General features: G+C 39.2%; 1 protein-coding gene across 3 annotated transcripts in view; it reads left to right on the top strand.

Moving 5' to 3' along the window:
- The window catches only part of LOC105217680 (dorsal-ventral patterning protein Sog), a 68,480-nt gene that overhangs the window by 21,601 nt on the left and 19,819 nt on the right, over nt 1-27,060 (top strand). For all 3 annotated transcript variants that reach the window (XM_029043670.2, XM_011192808.3, XM_054230520.1), the window contains exon 3: nt 26,882-26,991. In XM_029043670.2, coding sequence (XP_028899503.2) covers nt 26,882-26,991 — 110 coding nt within the window. The remainder of the gene's footprint in view (nt 1-26,881; nt 26,992-27,060) is intronic.

Consider the following 27,060-nt stretch of genomic DNA (forward strand, 5'->3'; position numbering starts at 1 on the left):
TACGAATACAGACTAACAGATATATTGTGTGTGTGTACGGGCACTCATTCATTCATGCAGACGTGCTTTGAGTGGTCGTGCTGACAGACAGATCGACACCCAAACACGCTGCGCCGGAAGGGCAGACAGATAGGCAACAAGCCATTATTGGCTGCATACACACACATATCGTACATACAGTTAGTTACTTAACTGCCCGATCGACCGGACGGATGTTTAGACAGGCGACAAGCCGCCGCCATCCAGTAAACGTCGGTGGTCGTCCGGCAGGCGGCAATCGGCAATCGGCGCAACTGCAATTGAGGAGGTGTTAAAATGTGCTTAACTGATTTTCAATATGTGCGGCAGCAAGCCGCTTAGTGCCACATACGAGTACGATATTCGACGGTCACATGATGACACGATTTCCAACATTTCGTTGACTTTTTGTCCGCAGCAATTAAAATTTCGCAAGCAACACCGCGACTGCAACTGTTCAAACACGGCAGTCTATAGTCACCGTTGATTGTTTTTCGTCGCCACCGTTGTGGGTCTCATACACATTTGTACACACAGAGGTGTGGAGCACGCGTCATCGTTCCAAGTTGCTCACGGTCCACCTAAGCCAGATCTGTGGCGACTGCTTGCCAGTTGCAACTTTTGGGGTCGCGATCTGTGCGCGTTGATTGCGGCGGAAATTCGGCGACTTTGGCGCTCACAGCCACAATCGACAGCATTGGGTCACCACATGGTGGTAGGCGGTTAAATGTCTTCAAATAGTGGGGACAATTCATTTATTTAATTAGTGCTTCCTTGTTGCCAATTTTTGACGTCTCATTTGTTTTTATTCGCGGAGTATATCAATGTGGTTTGCCGATTTTCGCTCACATTTGGTGCCATATGATTTGTTTTTGTGCATATTTGTCTGGAGCTGCTAAACGTTTTACGCCATTTTTGGCACACAGTTAGACAGGCGGACAGTTAGCCAGACAACGCATTCAAGTCAGATAGGTGTCGCCCTGGTATGGGGGCTCAAGAGGCTGGCGGTCGGCCTACCTGTCTGCCAAGCACTCGCTGCCTTCCGCGCCTCGTTTGTCATCTCATGTCTGCCAATATGCTGTGCGTCTCCACAACTGCCAGACTGACTTTTTGGGTGCCTCTGTCAGCCAACTCTTCGCCGCCGTGTACTTGACGACCCATTCAGCCGTGCTCCTACCTTCTCGCTCCATCTCCTGCCTCCAGCCTCCTGTCAGTCCGTCTATGTCGTCTTTGCTTGTATTCGGGTTTTGTTATTTATTTGTTTATTTATTCGTTTAGTGTTCGGTGTTCAGTGTTCAGTTTGTCGCTTGCTGCTTGCTGTCGCATGTGTGGGCAGAGGAAACACTAAAATCCCACAAGGTGTCGAATTGCAATAGACTTTGTTGTTTTTCATTTAAGGCTTAATGTTGTTTTTGGTTTACGCCAATTCTTAAATTTTCTCCACATTTCGAGTTTGCTGTTGTAGTTGTTCATTAGCATTGGCGAATTCGTGTATTTTAAATGGTGACACTAAGATTTCGTCACCTCAGCGAGGCATTCCTAGTAAATGTATACCAAAATCTCAGCTCTGTGTTTTATGTGAGCTTCTCACATTGCCATGCCGTCATTTTGAGTATCGTTTAATTTCAGATTTTATAGCTTTATTTTGCAACAATTTCGCTCTTTGGTTTACTTGTTTTTTATTTGCCTCGTGGCTCATGACCCAAAATGGTGCCCTTAATTCTGGCAGACAAGTTTCCATGCTGAAGAGCTCCGCATTTTTATGCTGGCGTGTTTAGGCATCCTCGGCCGCTCCAAGTGAAAGTAGCCACCGTCGCACGCCTTCCAAGCCTTCCAAGCCCACCATAATGCCATGATAAATACTTGCCGATTTATTTCTCGTTTTCGTTTTATTATTGTAGTTACTCGTGTTCATGTATTCATCCATTCATCCATGCGCCATGCGCTATTATTCCTATGGGCGTCGCATGCGTTCGCTCGTCTTCCTCGCCTTCCTCTCTAAAAATGCAGCGATTAGTATGTATGTATGCATGCCGCGCCATAAATTGGCATCCAATTGCCATAAATGCCCCGCAATTCACCAACAAACCACCGCCCCGTCAACCGGCCGCTCAAACGGCGGCACTGGCCAGCCAGTCAGCCAGCCAGCCAGCTAAGCTGTTGCGACAGACAGCATTGACGGCGTGTTGCTGGTGCGTTCCACATGTTGCATGTGGCATGTGGCAGTGCTGGCAGTTCAATGACTTGTGCGCTTCTAACTAAGAAAGCTGATTGCCTAACAAACCAACAGGCTCAACTGTGGTGGGATGGCCGAGTCCGGCTACTGACGGCACACATCCACATGTGTGTGTGTGTGGCTGTCGCATATTTGCTTTGATTTTCACTTTATTTGCTTTGTTTCACAATTTTGTATTTTTTTCGCACAAAAGCCTACTTGTTGTTGCGCTGTTGGACTAGTACACCTACATATTTACATGCTAGCGTTGGTATATATGTCTGCGTATGCTTACTTAGTTACTTAGTTAGTTGGCCGATGGCCGTTGGCCGTTGGTCGTTAGCGTCATCGGGTGAGCCACCTACATCGTTCGCACATTGCGGACAGGATGTGCTGCTGCTGGGGAACTGCGGAGGTGCTGCAACAACAACAACAGCAACACGCATATGTATGAATATGCACTTAGAATGGGCGGCTAAAAGGGGGACATGTCGAATGCATGGCTGCACGTAGGCTCGCCGCTGCAGTCACTCGCTCTCAAGTGTGTGTGAGTGTATGTTGGCAAGTGCGAAAATATTAATTTTAATGGCCAAGTCAATGTGTGCATATATGGCAAATTGTAATGGGCAAATGTAAAAATATAAAAAGGCAAATGGCAAATGGCGAGAGGCAAGTGGCAGGAGCCAGGAGGCGAAAATGCGCGAAAATAACAAAGTGGTGAAGGCTCACTTAAACCCCCCGCTTCCTCATGCCACCATGCAATTGCACATCTTTGTGTATTTTGTTGTTGGATTTGTATGCGGATATTTCCATCTAAGCCAAAGAATCTTTGGGCCGACTGCTCGGGATGCGCTCGTCTCCACTTGTTATTGCAATTTGCATTGTTTGTGTATGCTTTTGCTCTTGTGTATATGCCACATTCTTGTTCTGCATTAATTATCAAAGTGTAGTGATCTTTTTTCAATTTAAATTCCGCCAAAACACACAGATTTACATACATACAGACGGGAATATATGTAGGACAAACAATAACAAAAGTAGCGGCAGTGAGACAGCTGTGGCGGCAGCAGCTCTCACTGCAAATTTGTTGCGGCATTTCATTTGTGCTTCGTCAGAAAGTGAACACGCTTTGATTGCGAACGGTTTGTCAATGTGAATTTGCGTCGGTTTTTCATTATTATTATTAGCTTAGTGGCTATTCCCAACTGCCGACTTTAACTTATACTCGTATGTTGTTGTTGCAATGTGTTTGCATGACGCGCTACGCCATTGCTTCGCTTCCCCAAACTGATATGGATCTTACAGACAGTACGGCACATTTAAATGGGGCTTTGCAGCCGCCGCGGCCACTCGTCACACATGTGACTTGTGTCGCCACACTTATGTGTACTCTGGCTGTGGCCGCATGAGGCATGCCGCAAGTAATATGTATGCAAGTAAAAGCGGCACTCGGCAATGATGCATGCGCTCTAGTTGTTGTTGCTAAATTTATTAAGCCAAATACATATAGAAATTTTGATGCTGAGGCTACCAATGTGTGTGTCTGTGTGTGTTGTGTGGCAGTCTGTAAATGCAATTTGTGTGCGACAACAACCAACGCTGGTGTTTTGCATGGTGCAGCTATTTTCGTTTGTGGTGCGGCATGCAACGCCAAGGGGTGAGCGCACTAAAAACGATCAGCAGAAAATTACAAAAAAAAAATAAGAGTGAAAGAACGAGCGGCGAGACAATGAGTCACAGTGACATCAACAAAAACAACATTTGGCGCACATTTTCAACAAAAAATAAGTAAATAGCGAAAAATATGTGCAAATTGAAAGGAAGAAATATTTAATTGCAAGTAAATGGCGGTTCCACGTGCTGAAAATTGGTTTCAGTATTTTTTAAGAGGTTATGAAGATATAAATTGTATTTTCATTAATCAATAACAATAAATGTATATATTTATAGCTGTAAAAGTAATTTTTTTTCGAGGGCTGCACTTGTCTTCAATTGGCAGTCACCACTTCCGCATAGATAGCAAATTTCGCAAAACAAAAACAAAAATATTAGCACAAAAACTACTAAATTGAGTGCAGCATGTGATTTTGTATGATTCACAATCGTACAAAGCAAGCAAATAAAAATCGAGAGTGACTAAAAATACGATATTTTAATCATCCAATTGCTTACTTGAAGAATTACATGCAAATACAACTACAGCTGCACACACACACATACAGAAGAGTAGATGTACAGCACTTAGTTTGGCTATTAGCAGCCAGCAATGCTCAATGCTGCTTAAAAAAGAAAAGTGGGTGTGTGCTGACAGTCATTTGACCAACAATACACCCACCTAGATGGCGTGCATGCCACCACAGCAACAACGCGCGCATCAGCGAGCAACCGCAACGCCCACCCACCCACAAAAGGGCACGTCGACATTACAAAGCACTACAACAACCAAAAGCGCAACAACAGCGTTTAGCCACAACAGACAGCTGGTCTCCTCATTGTCAGTCAGCAGATTAGCGAAACATTGCCACAGACGACGTCACAGCGTCAGCAGCTCACAGCAAGCGGAATGCAACACGCCCACACACATCGCGTGCTAGCCAAAAATACAATAGACGAATGCACATGCAACTCGTGCAAAATGCAAAATTGATAACAATTAAAATCAGAGTAATAAAATTAAATTGAATCTAACTAAATGCAGAATGCAGAGTATATGTACATCAGCGACGTGCTACGTGGCACACAGCAAGTTGCCGGCAACATGTGATTGCAACAACAACAATACACATACACACACACACACACACATAGGGAAAGAGATTAGCTTCTAATGAGTCTTGTGAATTTTTGAATTTTTCAAATAACTTTGCCGCATCGTTGGCATCGCATAATAGTTGCGAATTCAAAATTCATTGCATTGTAAATATTATTGTTAATAATTTGTTGTTGCCATTGCAAGTACAGTGGCACAACATTTACCGCTAATGTTTTAATAGCAATTTCTAACAATTAAAAATATAATCAAACTGAAATGTCGGTGCACATCAACAGCGATTTTCCTGCCATTAAACATTTTTCTCAAACTATTCATTTTTCGCCGTTCGCCCCTCCACCCCTCTACGCGCGCCTTGCAAATATCTATCTCTAATTTTCGCCGAGTTCACAGCTGTCATTCAGCTTATGTGTGTGTGTGTACTAATATTAGGCAATAACAATTAAATGCGCTTTGCAATGAAATACAAAAGGTGTTCGCGATGAATAATAGCCACAGTGGAAATGAGTTGGCGGCATCAGCGGAAAATGATGATTTCGATGAGCAGTTGACAGGCAGTTGGTTGGTTGCGTGGGGCAAGAGACGTTCATCACTTAACTGTATTTAATGGGTGTTTATTAGGAGCATAAATTTGAAAAAAAAAAATTGCATATATGTATATGTATATGACATGTCCTATATTTCAAGTGCTGGAAAATAGTTCCGCCGACTTTAGTGCAACCCACAATTTAACACTTTAACACTTTAGAAATAGTAAAGGAGTTACATATATGCGATTTTTACTTTCCATTTTTATTTTGTTTTGTTTTTTGTTTTTTGTTTTTGAAATTACATCATACCACACCAGCAACAACAACACACATTTCAGTATATATACATACATACGTAGATACTAAGTGGCAATATATTATAGTTTGTATGTGTGTCTGTAACAGCACATTTGTTAAGTCATTTAATAACAAGCTGAATTAGCAACAACAATAACAACAACATCAGCAACAATAAAGCATGTGAATAAAATGTGTACAATTGGTTAGAGGGCGCGTGAGCAAGTGTGAGAGAAGAAAATGAAAAAGTCATTCGTCTGCGCCAAGCAGGCATAACAACAATTGTTGCTCGCTTGCAGTTCATCACGTTCACGCGAAAGCGATTCGTCATTGACATGTGAACAACACACGCGATTGCGTACCGTTAGTCTTATAAGGGTGAAATCTATAGCATGGCAAATTAATTGATAGATAGTAGCGGGCGGCAGGCATAAATACACATACATATATAGTTACGTAGTAGGTTACGTGTAGGAAGAATAGAAGAATAGCGATTTTTTATGCGCAAGTCTTTAAAAAAAATATTTAAATAAAAAAATATTATTGGCAGTTGTCCTTTTGCTGGGCGTCATTTACCACAGTTAATATTTAGAAAAAAGTCTGCAATACTACTCACATGACCGCATACATATTATATATGTATATAGATTCATTCAAGTGCCGTGACTCTGCAGCTGCAGCAAATCCAAATATTGAAATAAATAATATAATTCATTCGTTACTTCCATGAGCAGCCACCTGTAGAACTCTGAGCGCTTTGTGGCACTTGTGTCTGTGTGTGTTATTTAGCTGGCGGCAAGCTTTTAATTGCTTGTCAAAAGTGACATGGAACCAACTGACCGAAATAAGCGCACTTCTCTTTGTGCTACACTTTGTGCGAATTTTTTCTTGTTTTTATTGTAGTTGTTGTTTTTGCATTTTGACTTTCAAACGATTTCATTCATTCATTCATTCATTATTTTGTGTTTATCTAAAATCGAAAATTCGAGCGGAAATGAAATTCGAAGTGTGAAATTATCGATATTCATACTCGCATGTGGTTTTGGCAGGTGGCAGTTGATGAGTAAAAGAGCAACAATATTTTATTTTTAGCGCAACAGGAGCATACATACATATATGTAAATGTGGAGTACAATAGGTCTCCGTTGGCCTTGAAAAAGCGCAATCATTCATTTTTTCGCACACAACTATTGAACCACCGAGCGGAACGTTTTCACTCATATTTTAAGATAAGGATGTGTAAAAATGCAGTCATAAATCACAAAATAACAGTAATTAATTGTAATTAAGTCGCACACATACACACATAAACTTAACTCAAAGCCAATTACTTGGAAGGTAGACTCTGGGGTGTTTACTTAATGGAGCAGCTGCCGTCAGTCACCAACCGTCAGTTGTGACAGCAGCGGCCTCTTTTGAAAAAAAAAATTGAGTCATAAATTCTCTAGAAATCCACCAAATTTCACCCTAATCACAGTTCACACACAATTGATCTGACACAATCTCCTCTTCGATCGTGAAGAGTTCATAAACAACTTCACTCCATATTTATACAAGCAACATTAAATAAATACACACACACACACAAATATATTCGATTTTATTAATTTATCATTACAATAACACTACATTTATCGCTGCGATCTATTCCCCCCTTACCCCTAACTCAAAAGTGGTACCGGCAGTAATGTAAACGGAATATGTTTTATTATTTTTATTATTTCATAAGTATTTCTCCGCTTTGGCGGTGAGTGCAGCCAAAATTGGTGCATGCAACATGCATTCCATAAATCAATAAGATACACGTATGCCTGAATACATTCGACTATGTGCCTATAAGCACACCCGCAGCCCAAGTCAGCTTTGACTCAGCGCTCTTTGCTCAGCAACAACGCAATCGGGGACACTTGTTACCTGGACAATGCTGACTAAATAACTCAGCAATCAAATCAATCAGCTAATCAACTATCCATTCAAAGTATTGTACACGAGTGCGATCTGAGATCTGAACGCAGGCCAGCGCGTCATGCGTGCCGGTGTCAGTGCGTGTATGTGTGTGTGTGTGTGTTTGTGTTTGTGATAAATTTTCCAAAGCCATTTTTATTTTCACAATTTTTGTTCGAGCGTTTGTTTTTCTTTTTGGTCGCTCGCTTGACAAATATGGTGTTTGACTATGTTGGCGCGTTCGTTCGTTCGTGTTTTTATGGCGTATGCAAGTAGCGCCAGCGCGTTTCTTAATGTCCATGTTTGTTTTGGCTTTTCAATTTATACGCGCGTATTTTCATTTATTTTTCTCGATTTTTTTATATTTCATTTGTTTGGAGCATAGCACCCTATATAGCGCGTACAATTAAATGATGACCGTTTTTGAGTTTTTGATTAAATGCTTTCAAGTTGTTTTTCCCCAAATTCGATTTTAATCTTCTTGTGTGCCGGAGAAAATGTGTGCAAATATTTGTTTAAAGCGATGGCCAATAAATATTGCCACTTAAACCACATAGAAAAAACGAGTGGCATTTGTTTGATTAATTCAAAAGAAACACAACAACAACAGCAATTTAAGTTCGACTTCAAACGCTGCTGATTATTAAAAAGAAAAGAGTTGGATTAAATTTTACAAGCCTGCTTCTGCTTCCTGCAGTTATTTGCTCTCTTTTAGAAGACATCAGTCAAACCCACTATATTTGTATAGTTTATGTAAATAGCTGTTATTTATGGGCACTTGAGCTGTCGTAATCATTTGTTTATCATTGACATTTGACAGTTCAGCACTCCAAGCTGTCAAATTTAGTTGACAACAATCAAGAGAACGTAATAGGTCTGCTTTTAGGCGTTTCTGATAGGTTTGTTGAAATTAAGCTGGTTAATTATTTACAAATATTTATTTTAAAAGTGTAAATAAAAAATATTTTCAAATATACCGTTATGGAAATTTCCCACACACACACACATGCGAAACTCTGCGCATATGCCTTTGCATTTCTGACAATTTGTCATAATTAGGGAAGACTTTCGAAAACAGCACACGAGCGCAGCGAGTACAGTGGCTGCGCTGCGCATTAGTTCCTGTCAACGCTGTAATAATAATAATCGATCGACTGGGCATTCCGCAGCCAGATTTTCGGCGCTCCCTCGTACTAAAAGGCCAGCCAAATACAAAGTTTGAAAAAATATACAAAATTGAAAATGTGAGAAACTTAATCAATACACAAATTTTGATTTTGTGCACAGTGTTGATGGCGTTGCTGAATTAGCATTTTCACAGCTAATATTTTACAAACCTACATATTTATGCATATAGCAAATTGAAAATAATAAATTATTGAAAATTAACAAAAGTCACAGAATCATCACTGCAACAACATTTCAACTCCCTGCTTTTAGTTTATGCTTTTGTAATTTTTTATTTTTTGAAATTTTATTTTTCTTAAATATACTATTATTAAATAGCAAATATTTTGCAAATAAACAAAGTAAAGGAGGCGCCAAAAACAAAAATAACCGAAAAACAAACCATAAATTGTCGTATTTTCGAAATCTAAAAAACAAATATATATATATCTTCCGACATTTTCGCACAAATCTGTAGCAAGCAGCCATAAAGTTTGCAACAATACGAGCATGTTTGGCCCCACGTCTTAACCTCCAAATCCATTGTAAGCGTTAATGGGCGCTTTGGTGCCAACCCGTTGGTGAGTAACGAGATTGCGGCGCCGCCAACAAAAAAAAAATAAATAAAACAATAACAACAGCAACAACAAAACAGTGTTAGCAATACACAGACAGTCAGTCAGTTAGTCAGTTAGTCTATAATTAAGTTGTTGTCCGTCTTTTAAGTGCTTTTAGAAACTTATATTATCTCACTGATAGCGTTTTTGCCACATTTTATACACGCCATGCCATGCAGTGATTGCTGGCTGGGGCTATGGCTAGCTGGCGGTTTGTTTTTCTTGAAAACTCAATTTAAATATATGCGCATTCTTTCAAACTGACTCGTTTTTATACACATATTTCAATGTACATATGCATATGTGTGTGTGTGTGTGTGTGTCTTTGAATTAATACCATTTTTTAGCCTTTGCTAAAACACCGAAAACCGTATACTAGCGCGCTCCACTGTTCATTTTCAGTTTTCAGTTTTTATTTTTAATTTGAATTTACTTTGTTGTCCGTTTTTTTTTTGTTTTTTTAATTTTTGCTTTTGTTTTTGTTTTTGTTACTAGGTAATTATTTTCGACAATTAATTACTTTTTCGCTGACCTAAGCAATTTTATTTTAATTAATTTTAACATAGTTTAGCTTTTATTGGCGCAAAGCTGTCGCCGATATTGCTAATTGTTATTTTTGTTGGCGGCTGACGCGGCCAGTGGACGCCAGTGGGGCCGGCAAAAAAGCTGCCCAGCGGTTGCCTTTGCGCTCACAACTCAACTTTTCAGCAATTACCGCGCTATGTGTGTGTGTGTGTGTGTGTGTGTGTGTGTGTGCAGCGAATAATCGAATTGTGGTGAAATGTTGTTGCTGTTGTTGCTTTTATTGCATTATCACTTTTCAACAAAACGCTAATTATAAGCCACACAGCAATTTTTTGTTTGTTTTATTGTGGTCGCTCGTGTGTGTTTTTATTAAAAAAAAACAAAAACAAAAACTCCAAAAACACTTAACGAACTCAAATTCTTGTGGAATTTGCTAAATTTATTTTGAAAAAAAAAAGAAAGAAAAAAAAAACAATATTACAGTATCAAATGTATGTTTTCATAAATTCCATGCACAACAAGCAAATACATTTAATTGCAAATATACAAACAAACAAACAATTTGTAGCATTTAACAGCAGCTGCAAATGCATATCTTTCGTAGCTCCGATTTCGAAACTATTTATTTATCACACCTCGCGTTCGCCTATTGTGGCACTAACAAAGTAAAAAATAAAAAAAAAAAATTATAAAAAATATTCCACACATGCAGTTGGCAGTTGGCAGTGGCGAGAAGGCGAGAAAAGCCAACCACTTTTCCTCACCAGCCATTAAGGCATTCGCCGCGCGATGTGAAAAACGTTAATTGGTATTTACATACTTACATGCATTGTGTATTCGTATTTGTTGTTGGCGGCGTTTTTGCTGTGAAAGCCAAGCTGTCGTTGAGGATGTGCACGAGGCGTGAACAGTAAATGACAACAATGTTGCTTGTTCCAAAGACAACATTTTTTCTAAACGCATGCAGCCATGCCACGCATTTTTTTTTTTGATACGCTAGAATGAAACTGTGAGTGATTTCGCTTAGATGTTGTTATCTGCGGTCGTCTCTGTTTGTCTTTCTGTTGTACTTTGTGTACGGTTTCCGAAAGCCACCAATATTTTAGACACCTCTGTCCGTCCAGTCGGACACTTACAGCAGTCGCATATGGCATTTTTGGGCGTTTATAGCCAAAATAATTTTTTATTAATCAACATTTATGTATGAGCGCAGCCCACACTTTCGGTTTCGACTTGAAGCGGCACGAGTGCTCATTTGCATGTGTGTCGGTGTGCCTTAAGCGCCTACGACCACACCACACCGGCAAACAGAGATTGATGATGGCGTTGTCGCCATGTAGGCGGTTGTTGGTGGTTGGCGGTCGGCAGTCGGCAATGCGGTGCGCAACAAACAAAGTGACAATTCAATTAAAACATCAAAATTAAGTGGCTACGATTTCGGCAAGAAAAAATAATGAAATGAAAACAAGAATAATTGACTTCTTTGCGACTTTTATTATATTTCCATGCTTATTTCGCACACGGTGGCAGCACTGCAGCAAAACATGCAAATTCTACATATATGTAGATATCCATTCCATTCGCATGTGGCAAGTGGCATGCGGCATGCAACCACTCAACGCGCCAGGGCTGCACGGCCGGCAGAGCCGGATGTGCATTCCAATGCTGGCGCAGTCTCGACACCGGTCGGCCAACAGCGCCGGCCTCTATTTTTAGCCTATCGCGTGCGCGCCTCATGTTGGCCCCTATGTAGTGCCAGTAGTGCCGATATTGCAGGTATAATGTTCTGAGTTCGGCGCGCCTTCTTGCAGTAACGTTTTGCCAGCACGTTAGGAATTTGTATATTTGACTTTTACTATCAGTACAGACGCAACGGATTTATCATCATTTCCAGTTCCATTTCATGCACTTCGGATGCTATTTCTGCCACTTATTGCTGGACCAATCACTGGATCACACATTAATCACTGTTGCTATGGTTCATTACATGCGAATAACGAGCGCTCCGTTGCATTGTTGCGTCCATGCAAATTTAGGTCAATCATCGGTAGCACCAACAAGAACAGTACTCAGGTTCTGAATCTGCTAAAATGCGGTTCAAATCGTTAAAACTTGTAATAGGTATCAAAAAGTGTTAAAATCCGTCAACTACAAGCAGTACACACATCGCGTTTCAGCGCGTTAAAGGTGTTGTAATAATTAACCGGGGCAACGCCTACAACTCTCTTAACTTTTAACTGAATTCTCGTTTCCAACTTAACGATCTGCTGCGTGCGTTTTGTTGCTTATGTTGCACATTTCCTTCGAAGCTTGGATGATTTTGCAGATTCTCGACGGTCCAAACAGCTTCAGCCATCCAGACAGTTAATGAGTTTCTCATGTTGTACTGCGCAAGGCATCTGCAGCGGACAGGTCAAGCAGTTATTGTTGGTGTTTAATCACATAACAAGTGAAGTCCGCCCATGAAGCGCGATCCACGGCGAACACAGCAGCAGAAGCACAGCCACACCTCCATTCATGCACCCAACGCAGACCGACCAATGTTGATGTAGGGTCGCGCTGCTGCTAAAGGGACATTAAGCGGTGGCAATGGTAAAGTATGAGCCAAAAGCAACAAATGAGGCTTGCAGGCGTTGAACAAGACTAGCACTGTGTCAAGTGATGAAATCGGCAAATTGTTTCTTGTTGGTGAACTGAAAGACGAGTTTGTTGATGAGTGCTTGAAGACGGCGGAGCGCATGTAAACCAAATGGGTGGTCAACTGAATTGGAAGACAGTGTATGCTGCAAAGCAAAAAACAAATGGGTTCGCAATTATAAGCACCAATGAATTTATTGATAATTTGCTCAAATTATTTTAAATACGAGTAAAACTCACAGCCCATCTTTTTCGTTTCGTTTGCTTATAAACCAATTATTTCATGCAACATGAACGCAACACAACACAGGGCTCAGCACCTAATCCGCCCTTTTAACAGACTGTAATCCGATTCATTTTACGCTCGACCGATCAGAATGATCTTTGCCTCGACATATGTACATATATGTATGTAGATAATGTTGGCATTGTTAAAAGAATAATTAGAGATTGCATCTCCAGCAGATGCTGGACGGTAGGTGTTCAGGTTGAAGTTGCAGCGGCTTTATTGTGGAATGTTTAACGAGATTCAACACACATATAAGACCCTACCTGATCTGATTTCTGCAAAAACCCCTAACAATTGGCAACAACAAAACAGATTAGGATGCATGGACAATACGAACGAGAAAATTCGCAAATAAAATAGGGATGAGAACGAGGGTAAAATATGCTACAGTGGGAGAGAGAGTTCGAAAGAAATGTTAGAAGTACTACGCCACTGTGCATCCATTGCAATTCTTTTTATGCAAATGACAACACAACAACGGCATTGTAAAGCAAAACAATTCCCTTCCCATATTCGCACTAAGATTTGTTGCAAAACAATTTTCTCAAATTGCGCTTCCACGAAATAAGACGATTTATATAGGAGTAAATAGCTTCATGTTTTTCACTAAACGCCACTCGCCATCAACACTTCGGTAACATTAAACGAGTGGGTATTGCTTCCATTTCGCTCGCTTGTTATTGAATTACCTTTTTTATTTGGTTTTCGTGTTATTTTGTTTTTGTTTTTTTTTTTTTTGTTTGCCTTCGTACGCTCCAATTGCAAATTTCATTTGCGAGAAGTACTGCTGCCGATGAGCGCAACAAGAACAAATAGGAGCCAAAATGGCAACATGCCGGCGCGCATTTATGAAATTCCGTTGAGCTCCAGTTTGTTTGGGAGCTCCAGTAGTGGAAGCATAGTGAACGCAAGGGGAGGGAAGACACAACGAGAATATACTGGAAAGGAAACATAGGAAAAATAAGCAAATGCAGCAAAGAAGAAAGCGCAAGTAAGGCAATACCAACAACAGCGGAAATACATAAAAGTTAATGTTAGTGAGACATTGTAAATAGCAGATCGCTTTGCCAGCGGCGGTTTTCATAACCGAAAAACTACAATGACAACAACAACGGCTAATGCATTAGCCATTTTTAAAACAATAAACAATTGAGCGTAACTCTAGTAGTAAATTTGCGTGGTCGTCAGCCGCCAAAACGGCAAAGTCAACGTCACCAACAACAATAACCATACGCCAATAACAACAAGTCAGTCAGCGACGCCAGATCAGTTGCAAAAATAAACTATTGTATTTTTAAACATTTTTCGGCCGAGTAGTTAATGCTTTATTTATTGTTTATTTTCATTTTATTTCTGTACCGTTGTTGTTGTTTTTACGAGTTAGTTTAAAATACGCTTCCAACGTGTATTTTTGGGGCAATATTATTTCAGATATTTATTTAGTATATTTGAACTAGAAGCCGAATGTAATTACCTCAACATTTTAGAAATTCACCCACTGAATTAAAGAAAGAAATCAAATTTTCTCTTTGTTGTTGTATTGTTATATAATTATTTATTGTATACATGTGTACTATATTTATGCAATAAATAATTTATATGAAATCATGTGAGGAGAGTGAGCGCGCGGTTATTGAAATTAAAGCACAAACCTTCACAGTCAGTTGAAAGCAATAACAACAACATTGCAAATGTAAACAACAACATTACTGACTACTTCATGCTGGCATACATATATACATACATACATGTACATGTGTATTTACGCCCGATTTATTATTGAATGAATGGCAATGCAGAGTTGTTCTGCTGAGTTGTAAAGCAGTCCAAAATGCCAAGCGTTGCGGAATGCAAATGTTGTGTTTATTTTAAACCAAACCAAAACAACAACAGCAACAGTAGCAGCAGCAATAACAAATAACACATAACGGATAGTGAGGGGGCGGAAAGCGTATGAAATGAAGTATCGCCGGGCGAGGCGCGCAGTGGCGCGGCAAGATACGCTATGGCAAAATTAAGCGTATCGCGCAATAATAATAAGCGGGAAGCGAAGAAATGTGGGCGTGTAGCATACGAAAATGTAAATAAATAACATAAAAAAGACAAAAACAAAAAATACCGCAATATTAAATAGCAGAAGATGCGGCGATTAACGAACGCGCAGTCGTTGTTAAATACAACAACAACGAAAAATCAGCGAGACTACAGCGACTATATAAATTGGATCCCTACAAGCAACCGCGCGCTCAATGACACTGAATATCACGCGTATCAATGTGCAGCAACAAACACACGTACCTTTACACGTATGTATGTATCTGCAATGTGCTCGTATTTACGCTTGTAACTTAAGGCGTGCACAAATGGAAATGTAAATAAAAATTGATTTATAAATAAAGTGGTGATTTCTACAAATAATAAATAATATTTCTAACAACAAATGCACAGCAACACACTTACATATACATATATGAGTGTGTGTGTGTGAGTGTGCAGCTAATGAAACACGTAGCCGCGCGAAATGCAAAATAGCGCAGCGCTAAAAATGTGCAATAGCGCGCGACTGGCGCCACAACAAGCCAAATACAACCATAAATACTATAAATACATACATACATACTCGTATGTCGCACATTCAATAATAATAATAATAGCAACAAAATTACGAGCTAATATAAAGGTAATGCAGCTAAATGCTAGCGTCAATCCAACGGCAATCGTAAACAATGCGACAATAATAAAATTTAGCAACAAAAAAAATTGTTGATTAAACGAAATAACAACAAGAACACAACCAACAACAAACAAGCACATTCACATATGCACACATAAGTATGTGTGTGTGTTATTAGGTGCAATGAAAATGGGCGTGCGCAGTAGCGAATGCATTTGTAGCGGGTGGTGGCACTGGTCGAGCAGCCGCTTAGCTGCGTACCAAAGTGCATATCTAGCATAGATACATACCTCTTAGCTGACATTTAAAACGCTGGGCGTTTGACACAGTAGCAGCTCTGGGAATTTACATGCTTACGCACACACATGCATGCCAAGCATGTCATTAATTGATTTCTTATTGATTATTAATTATTTATAGCGAAACAACTCAGTATTATATACGATTTTATATGCAGTTACAAAGTGTCATTAGCTGGTTTGTCAACTGGCATTTCACTAACAGACATACATACATACATACATACATACAAATACATATATCCGTATATTAGTAAGCAACTAGCAGTTTTCAGTTCAGACTAATTACAAATATATGTATGTATACATCTCTTTTAATATAATGAACTGCTCAAATTATAATGAAGAAACTCATTTATACATATGTATGTGTATACTGAAAGACAATTCTTTATAGCATTAATAAAATAGGCTCGCCAACTTCTTTTCATAGCCACCTACCTCTCAGTAGTCGCTTTCCCCTGAAACAACACTTGAAATGTCAACATTTTGTGTGTTGGCAATTAGTAATCATTATATATCGCTTAATTGTTATACATTTCAATGGAATCAAATGCAAGTCATTTCCAATATTGAAAATTATTGGCTGATCACATGTGAGATGATGCATGCCTATAAATACATAGATATAGTACACGCTTGCAGGAAGTGTAAGCGTCTGAGGAATTCTCGAATTCTCAAGAGCATACGAGTCATTTCGGAAATTTCCTATCAAAGATCCTATCTGCGTGTAATAGCAGAATTAAAAGAGCAAAAATGTTCCACACAGCCGCATTAAATTCCATTAAATTTTCCAAGTGGCAGCAACAAGCAACTGCTGTGCTTTACTCTTTTCTTACATACATACATACATATGTATGTGTGTATATCGCATTTGCTGTAAATAGAAAGCAAAATGTTTCACTTTGTTTAATAATAATTAGGTTTTTACGTATACATGTATGTATGTATTTATATATGTTTGTATAGACACTATTACGTAATATGTACATCGGCCGACAGTCAGTCCACATTAAACATTTAAGCGCTGCTTCGTCTAATTACTCTGAGTAGGACATGCGACCAGTTGCCATTTGCCATTTGCCATTTACTATTTGTCGCTTGCCATTTACGTTTAAACACATTCGTAATAATTAAAAATTGATCACATTTCCAGCATTACAAAACACATTTGTACATACATATATATATACATTACATTGTATGTCTGATTTGGCCTTTTTCGGTTTTTACTTTTTGGTTTTGCTTTATGTATCATCTATCCATTCGATTCGTTTGCCTTTTATTGCCGCCCATTTAGCAGCTTTTGCTGATTGATTTATCAAGTGATCAAGCAAATAAATGCACACACATATGGACATATATATATATATATATATATATATATATACGCTTGTAAAATGTGTAAAGAGAAATGTTGTTGCTGCATTGTTATCATTGCGACTCGCTGACTCTTTACTTACATATTTATTATGCATTCACGGCGTTTATTATGGCTGTAATGCGTTAATTATATTGGAAAATGACAAAATAATTTCAAGCTAAATCGCCAACTTGCCACATTGCGAATACACACACACACAGACACAACTAATGCTGTTCATATGTATGTATGTTTGTTTGTTTATAAATGTGCTTTTGATTGAAGTGACCGTTATGAGGAAGTAAAATTCAGGAAGAATACAAGTCGTTTAACTCAGCATGTAGCATTGAGCGCCGTTTAAGAGCGACTGACATGTTGACTTGTATATGATGAAGCCGTTAAGTGGCTGCTCAAGCGCGGTCATTTAATTGCTGCAAATAAATTACATTACATTAGCTGAGATTAAGTTGTATTGCGGGTATTGATAACTTACTTTATTATTACTATTACACACGCTTGTATGTATGTATGTATGTATGTATGTGTGTGGGTACCAACAGCAACCAGTTATGCACATTAACATAAGCAACAAATTAGGCGCTTAATAACAACTACCATTAGCAAATAAATTTACAACTACAATAAATATAAATAATTAGTCAGCAAATTAGAAACAAATATTATAATAAACATACAAACATACAAATATAGCAACAACAAGTTGGTTGTTATCAAAGCGCGCTAAGGGAGCATTATAGCTCGCATAGCTAATTAACAAGTTTGCCCAAAATTAACATGCTTTTAATAAATTACGTGTGTATTGTATGCGACATTGTTGCTATTGTTGTTGTAGTTGTAGCTTGTTGCTCGCTCGCGTTTCACAGCATTGATGAGCGATGACAACAAGCGACAGCGGCCAAACAGTTAAAGCAAAGGACGGCCGAAAAGCGGCGCTTCAAACGGCAAATCAGCTCAGCGCTGACAGCGTGCCGAAAGAAACAACAGCGCAAGTAGCGCTGAGACAATGCATATTTATGTATATTTTGTGTGTGTGTGTGTGTGTGTGTGTGTGTATTATTTGCGCGCTATTCAAACGCTTTACCGCTACGTTCAGCGCTTCAGCGCACGACCTCCTCACCTGTTGAGCGTCTGCCTGCCTGTTCGCCTGTTACCAATTAACACCGCCAGCCAGCTAACTGTGGGCTGTGGGCCAACGCTTTGCCGCGCCCGCCATCCCCCTCTCCCCTGTGCACCGTTGCCTTTGAACTAATCTGATAAGAAATGCGACGTCAGCGCCAGCAACCACATTAGCGCCAAACAACACGACAGCAGGCGAGCGATAGCATTTGGCAATTGACTTATCATCTTAGCGTTCACTCACACACACACACACACATATATATGTAACAAATGTGTGCTAGTGTTGGTGTGTGAGTAGGCTGATATGCCGTATTAGGCTCCAGCACTTTAGTAGGCCGCTCAGCTGACGCGGCGCCAAACGAAAGCTGCATCTTCTTGTTTTCATGAGTTTGAGTTGAGTTGAGTTGATACGTCAGCGTCCTTTTATGTTAGCGACGTGATTATGCATATACATATGTATGTATTTATGTATGTATTTATGTATGTATATCTGTTTGTATGTATTTTTGTTATCAGCAAGTAGCACGTGAATACTAATTTGTCTAAATTTAAAGACGAATGCAAACAAAATTATTCCAGCTGAAATTGTAAATTCGTCCATCGCCTCAACAACAACAACAACACACAGGCATACATACAAACAGTATAGCGCGGCCTCGCTGCTATTGCGTCGCATTAATTCTAACATCTTTAAGATTCTTCTGCGCCAACAGCAGCACTAGCACCTCGCGCATACTGTCTTCTGATTATATTAAACATTAGCGTTTTGTTGCTGTTGTTGCTTTCTGTTGTGTTATATAAAATTTGCATTTGTCGCTGCTTATGCAAATCGCTGTTCGTTTTCTCCGGCTCTTGTTTTATCCATGTACTTTCGCAGTTAATTTATGTGCCACCCGCTCCGTCCTCCGCAACACACAACTTCTTTATTATTATATATGTACGTGTGTATGTATGTACGCCTTTCAGCGTTCAGCGGAGTTCAGTGGAAGCCGCGCTTTAAGCCGCTATTAAATAGCCATTTGTTTTGAATTTTAGTGGCGTCAACGGCGATGATTTCGCTTATGCGCCACACAAAGCCGATTTTTTGGCCGGTCTTTTGGCTACGACTAAGTTGAATCGAATGGAAAAAAGAATAAATACATACATATATTTTGTTGATTTCGTAGTCTTGCACAGTACTTAATGAAGTTAACAGTTTTTTTTTGTCTTGAGATTTAATGAAATAAATATTTAAAATTTGTAAGCAATTAATTGGAGTCATTGTTATACAATATCTACAATGCATTAGAGTTTTTGTTTAAATAATTTTATATAAATAAATTTAAATTTAAATAATTTATTAATATTTTTTAAGTGTTAAATTTATTTATTTATGGTTTTTATGTCTCAGAATTTTAACTTAAATTCATAAAAAGCAGTTCATGAAAGATATTTCTAACGAACTTAAAATAAATAATAAAATCTAAAAAAAAAATAAAAAAATAAAAAATAGAAAAATCGGCAAACAGTCGCGCTGCTATAGAAATATTAATAAAATCGTTTGTCTGTATGTATGTATGTGCGTCAACGTTGAATGAAAAACTTGAATTGAAAAAATAGTAAGAATGTGAAAAATAAAAAAAATGAGTTTTTACTTGTTGTCTGTTGCTTTGGCAATAAGTCAAAAGCCAGTGCAAATATATATAACACACATAAGCACACACGCATATGCATCTATGCCTGTATGTGCACGCACTCTTGTGCATCACTAGCTTTGATCGATCAACCAACACGGCAATCGCAGCGAAACGCGCCTATGACATTCAGCCGCTGCTGTCCGACATCGCACGTCAGTCGACCAAACAGCCAATCAGCCAATCAGCCAATGAGTCAGGCAGTCAGCCAGTAGTCACTCACACACTCGCTCAGTGCGCATTGCGATGCGACTGGCATTGCGTGGTGGCAAATCAAGAAGAGTAGCATCAGAAGTGGCGCTAAGGCTGTCACACTAGCACCAAAAGGAATGCCAGCGCGAAATGTCGAGCTCTATATACAAACATACACATATGTACATATGTATGTATGCACATGAATGTACTAGCGTCGAAAACATTTAAATTGTACATATGTACATATGTACATTGACATTTAATTTTTATTTGCGTAATTATTTTGCAGCTGTCATTAATGAGTGCTTGACACTTGTTGGCGCCGCTGTTGCTGCTGCTGCTGCTGTCGCCGGCGTCGCGCACATTCGCACACGCCTGCTCGCATTGCTGCTGTCAACAGCAATAACAGGGCGCATTGCCATCGCAGCGCCCCACATACCTCCCCGGTACAGCCACAAGTGGCATGTGCCCCGCATTTGAGGCCGTGAGGCTAGTGTATACATTTGCTAAATAGAAATGTAGCAGACAACAGCAGAGCAGGCGACGCTAGCAGCGCCAGCAGGGTATAGTGATAGCAAGTTGAGTTGCATGCACACAGGCGTACAAACTCGTAGAAGTCAGCCGTTGCGATTAAAGCGTAATTTGTTTATTTATTTAACAAGTGCGCGTCTGAGTGTGTGTGTGTGTTTGAGACGTACGAGTACACTGAGGTCTTCTCGGCATTCGCTATGTAGGCCATTTCATTCAACATTTCGCGATGATCGACAACACGTTGATCGCGGGGGGGCGCTGTGTGCTTTACGAATGTGCGATCGCGTATAGCTTGAACGCCGTTGTGAAATGAAGCGAATGCGTTGCGCTGATCGATGAGCGCGGTGTGTGTGGAAATTTTGGAAATTTGTCATTGCCAAGTTGTGTACTTTTTGAGTAGAACGAAGCTTTGTAAAAGTCCAGAGAAGTTAGAGAAATTTATTTCTTTTATATTACAAATACACATATGTTTGCATGTAAATATGTATGTTAATGGCCAGCAAACACAACACAATAAATGAGTTTCCGTCTTTGCGTGCCGGAAGTGTTGCCGTCTGCTGCTGCTAATCGCCAACACGCTCAAATTGAGGTGTGTGTGTGCGCTCAAATGAAAGTTGAGTGCAATTTTGCATTCGCCGCTGGTAGTAATTTGTAAAATCAAGCACTTCCTACGCGCCACTTTGGCTTATAGCATTTATATTAACACTACAACCACGCCAAATTAACTGTCTGTACCGCGAAGATTACAAAGAAAGTCTAAGTGGGCGTGTAGCGTTAAAGCTGTCGAGGGCTTAAAGGTCTAATACGTTGGAAGCCGAAAATGATGTTTATCGCTTTCCGTATAATTTTAAATGTTTTATTTTTTGTTGGCAGAAAAATTAATTACAAATAATTATGCAACAAGTTGGAGGCAGTCTGCCACACTAACACATCGGTACTATTGTATATATGTATGTTGACACAGTTTGTGAAATATATATGTGATAATAGCAGAGCGCGCCGGCCAAATTCATCCATGGCAACTGTCAATTTATTTCAAATTCTAAAAATTACAAAATCATACGCTCGCGCGCACAACAAAAGCGACGAATGACAATCCACAAACGGTCTGGGCAATAACGAACGAACGCATATGTATCGAGTGAGCGCATCGAAAAAATGGCCAAAGCCGCCAACGGCGAATAGGCGCAAAAACGCCAAACAAAATATGGCTAGAACATTGTACAGAGTTGCTGGCATGCAGTTTGCGTGCTATTGCGTGTGCGTGTGCCTCAGTGTGTGCTCGGCGGCGGCTAGACGCCACTTTGGCAATTTTGTTGTTGTTGCGCACAGTTCAGCGCCTACCTAAATAGTCTAGCGCTTATTGCCGTTTTATGTGCATAAAGCCAATAACACCGCGATGCGCCAGCAACAATTGCGCCCACTTTGGCCTGGCAACTTATCTGTCTGCCAATTTGGATGTCGTTGCTTGCTCTTACTATTTTTGTCTTCCCGTGCCTTTGCATTATGTTCTCATTCATTTTGTACTTTTTTAAGCATTTTGATTTTTTTCTTGTTGTTGTTGTTGCTGTTGCCCATCAGACAACTTCCTACATTCTCTAATTCAATTCAATTGACATTTGCCCACTTTGCCCACTTTGGCCGCTTGTCACTGGTAATAGCGTGTGGCTGTGGCAGCTCCGCTGGCCAGCAACGCTGACGTTCAACAGTCGACAGGCGAGAGTTGGTCGACAAACGATTTGGTCGATACGTCGCGCACTCTTTTGATTTATTGCTGTTGCGTGGTAATTGAAGTTGCACGTAAAAGCTTCGCGCAGTGCCGCCAAATGAGCGTTTCCTCTCATTTTTGCACTTTTTTTTGCTGTTTAATCGGTATCTCTCTCGCGGCTTTGGCGCCAAGCGAAATTTTCGGTACATATGTACGCGATTTGTTCAAATGTGACATCATTTAAGATATAGAAAAGTAAAATAAATAAAGTTAAATCGTTTTCGTTTAATTCTCCCACTCACACTATTTCTTATTTCACTCTCTCACACTGCGCTCAGCACCTATTGTTTTTTCGTTCCAACACAGCATTCCAACACCCTTTTCACTTTTCGCCACAATTAATCATCACACAGATTTCTCACCTCGCATTCCTACATCTTGTGATAACAACAAAATAAGAAAAAAAGAAATGAAATGAAATGAAACATTTTAACACAAATCCACTTCACCAACAGCAACAATGCGCCGTAATCTTAAATGATTTTCACACCATTTTAAGATTATCTGTTGAAATTTAACCTCAGGGACCCTACCAGCCAACAGCCAAGAGCGCAGAGCCAAAGATAAAAGTGTACTTTTGGTATGAAAAATGTGTATGCGTAAGAAGACAAATGATTTAATTTCAAGCATTCCGCCGTTGCGCTGACACCTTCGAACGCCGCCGCGCTGCGTCACTTTCCCAACAAGCCTATCTCCATCTCCCCACCTTTTATTTACATATTTGTGTGGTGTGCGCACGAGTGTGGCATACAGCATGCGGTGAACGCGGTCCAACGTTTATGAGTGTGACCGCAGGTTGCTTTTTATTTTATTTTTATTTTTTTTTTGTTTGGTTTTTGTTGTAACATCCCGCTGTCCACCTTTGAAGTCGTCTCGTTTTCCATTGAAATGTCCGATTTCTACTTGCTTCATTCTTGTTATTAATTTGGCTTTTTATTATTATTTTTTGGTTTTGTTATTGTTTTTGTCGGCTCGCCCTGGCCTCTTTCGTGTGTGGCATATGCACAGCTTATTTCTGGAACTGGAATTTTTATAACCCAACACGTTCGTTTACATCCAGCACAACAATTACGTGGATACATTTTACAGCTCATTTGGGTTTTATTGACCGGTCATTCAGTGTAAATCAATGGTCTGATTTTTTCCGATTTTTTGTCTGATTTTCCTGTGCGGTTTTGTTGTGATTGTTGACAACAACAGCGCAACGCCAGCGTTTGATTGATTGAACTGTAGTCACGAGACGACGTTTGGAACTCAACAGGGGCCAACGCTGGCAGTGAAAAATTCAAACAAATTAATCCGAATTAAAAGTTGGAATGTATATGTACACATATTGATAATATGGCTGATATTCTAACATGTTGCCTCTGGGAACTTCACTTTTTTCGAACACTGTGTGTGGATATAAGAATGCCAATACTATGAATTGACGTGCTTTTCGGTCTCTTGATTAGCCGTTAATATGTCAAATTATTGGTTTAATCGACTTTATCACACCAACAACAGCAACAAGCTTTTCAATTCATTTATTACTACGCAAAAACGATATATTCTCGATATTACCCGCCTATATGCTGTAGATTTTCGCATAGATTTTAAGTGAATTCGAAACCGTTATAACCCGTTGGACGCAAGGAAAAATGTGGGAAGCCATACAAGTGATCACAGTGTTTTTTTTTTTCAAAGTGGCAGTCGAGCTTGATTCTATATTTATATGTGAGATATGTGTGTTCTATTGAATAGTAAGCTTTACTGCTTAGACAACTACTAAATTCTATTTATGGCGAATTATGAGCGGCTCAAAGCGACAATTCCAAATAAAATCTGTTTGATTTTTTAAAAAATAATAAATATAAATAATATTTTTTTTTTTAATTATATTCTCACATATTAAAATAAGTTTAACATTATAAAAAAAGTTCTCATCTTTGAAGTCTTCCGCTTTCACTTTCAATTAACTTATTATTATTATTCTAGTATATAAAGTAGAAAGCATTAGTAAATGCTTGCTTTTCTAGAAATTGGTATTCAATATAGTTTTTATGCGAAATTCTGCCATTTTCTATTTATAATTTGCAATAATTTGAAATGATTTTCGGAAAATTTTAAAATTAAGTAAATTGGAATTACTAAAAACACGTTCAACACTCATTTCTCATTAGTATTAGACTTAATATTTAATTGCAGACGTTATAAAAAGCATGCTATAAAGAAGAGGCTATTAAATTTCGTAATTGGCTCTTCGCCGGCCCCAATTAATGTCGATAAATAATAATTAAAAAGCGATGCATTAAATTTTAGAATAGCACATTTCCCCAACACTTTATTTCATAGACACTTATTTTTCCGGATGATTTCACTTTTGCATTATCAATTTCTATCTCGTGTATGTATGTATGTATATACGTGGCTGCCTACAGTCGTTCCTACTGCGCTCCACCGCACACTTCCCCAGGAAAAACAGAGCAACTGACTAGTGTCCCTGAACATTTTTATTCATTTCTGTTTAATTTTTGCTGCTTTTAGTTGTTCTTTTTTTTTTGCTTTTTACTTTTTGTAAGGTTTTAATTTTCCGTGTCTGTGTGTCGCCGCTTTATTTATTTTTCCAACAGTTTTTTGCAATATTTTCGAAAAATATACATCGTTAATTAAATTTAAAATTTTAAAATCATTTCTTTTGCATTTCTCACCGTCTGAGCTGTGCCACCATTACTCGTTTGCTTCTTTTTTCGTCGACTTTTTTCTGTTTGTTTTTCGCGAAAAAGTTGTATAAAAATACACAAGACGTAAATTTCTTTAATTAAATCGAAAAGATTTTCTTATTTATATGTTACGCGTGGTTGTCTGCTGCACCGCTATCCATTAATTTATGTGCGCAAAATGGGGTTTATAGCTGAGTGAAAACGTAGGAAAATAGAACAACAAAGGTCTGTGGCATGGAGCCTGTGGCGGGCGTTTTCGACGTGTAATGATACAAAGGCGCAAAAGCGACGCAAGGTGGCATTGATGACGAATCGCCGCTTCGTTGATTGTGCGGCCGCCCGACCGTTCGTTTGTTATCGCATAAGCGCTGTAGAGTGAATTGTGCCAAATTGAATTGAACTGAATTGAATGTCGATGGGAATGAAATTAAGACTTCAATTGAAAATTAAAAGCACTACTAAAAATCAATCAAATCGGGCAGATATTGAATGATCATACAAGCTCATATAAATAAAATAATCTAGTAGACTACAGTATTTAATTGCCTGCATTGTGAGTTAGTGGGTGGTGGGTGCGCGATCTCTACTAGGCCACAATGCCAGCAGAGCCAACTCATCATGATCATCATCATCATCGAGGAATATCAATAGTGGCAAGTTTGCGTTTACGTTGATTGACTGGCGCCAGCAATTTTGAGCAATTTGTTTGGCTTGACTGTTGGGCGATTAGAACGCAGCGACGAACGACGCACGGCGCCGCATACAGCTGTAGCAAAACCAGAACGCACAAACAAAGCGCTAACAAAAACCAGAAAACCAAAAACAAATAAAACTCGACCGTGTCTAAAGTAACAAAAGCACCAACAACAACAATGTAACGAGCGGTAGTACATACGTAAGCGAGCAACGCCACTTTGGCAACAAAGCAAAGGAAGCAATTAATTTTAAGCAAATTTCGTACACGGGTGCAGCAACAAAAGTAAAGACTATATATCTACATACATACATACACATACACATACACATGAAGGTACATTTGTAAAAAAGTCAAGTAAATATTTTATATGTACGCTTGGAAACTTACAGCAAACAACTATTGAAAGCCGAAAAAAAAATCAAAAGAGCACAGAAAACTGAAAACTGAAAAAAGGAAAAAAAACAGACAACTTGTACAAACAACAACAATAGCAGTGCTCGTATGAGTGACCGAGCCGTCGAGCTGACTCAGCCTTGCAAGGCAATTTGTGTGCGGCGAAGCTACGATTTGGGTTAATTGCGGCTTATTGGCTTAAATTGAAATTGCCGCTGCTGATCACTTACGAACCCGCGAAGAACGCGCATATGTGATGTTCGCATAGATAAGCGTGTTACTTCACTTCACTTAAGCATAAATACTCGTAGTAGAGTTTTAATTTTTTCCTTTTTAAGTAAGCAAAATGTGGTTTAATTTTTATAAAAAAAAAATCAATAATCTTTTTATTAGTAACCTTTCATTAATAAAATATTATATTTCATTTTTCGTTACAGTTTCGGAATGTCAATTTGGCAAAACAGTACGGGAAATCGGCTCTACCTGGTTCGCAGATCTTGGACCACCGTTCGGTGTCATGTACTGCATCAGATGTGAATGTGTGGCGGTAAGTACCAGAGAATTTTTACGAATTATTTGCACGTGACATAATGATTTTTAAAATAAAAAATTCTTT

This window comes from Zeugodacus cucurbitae, chromosome 5, assembly GCF_028554725.1.
Source record: "Zeugodacus cucurbitae isolate PBARC_wt_2022May chromosome 5, idZeuCucr1.2, whole genome shotgun sequence".
NCBI classification, from domain to species: domain Eukaryota; kingdom Metazoa; phylum Arthropoda; class Insecta; order Diptera; family Tephritidae; genus Zeugodacus; species Zeugodacus cucurbitae.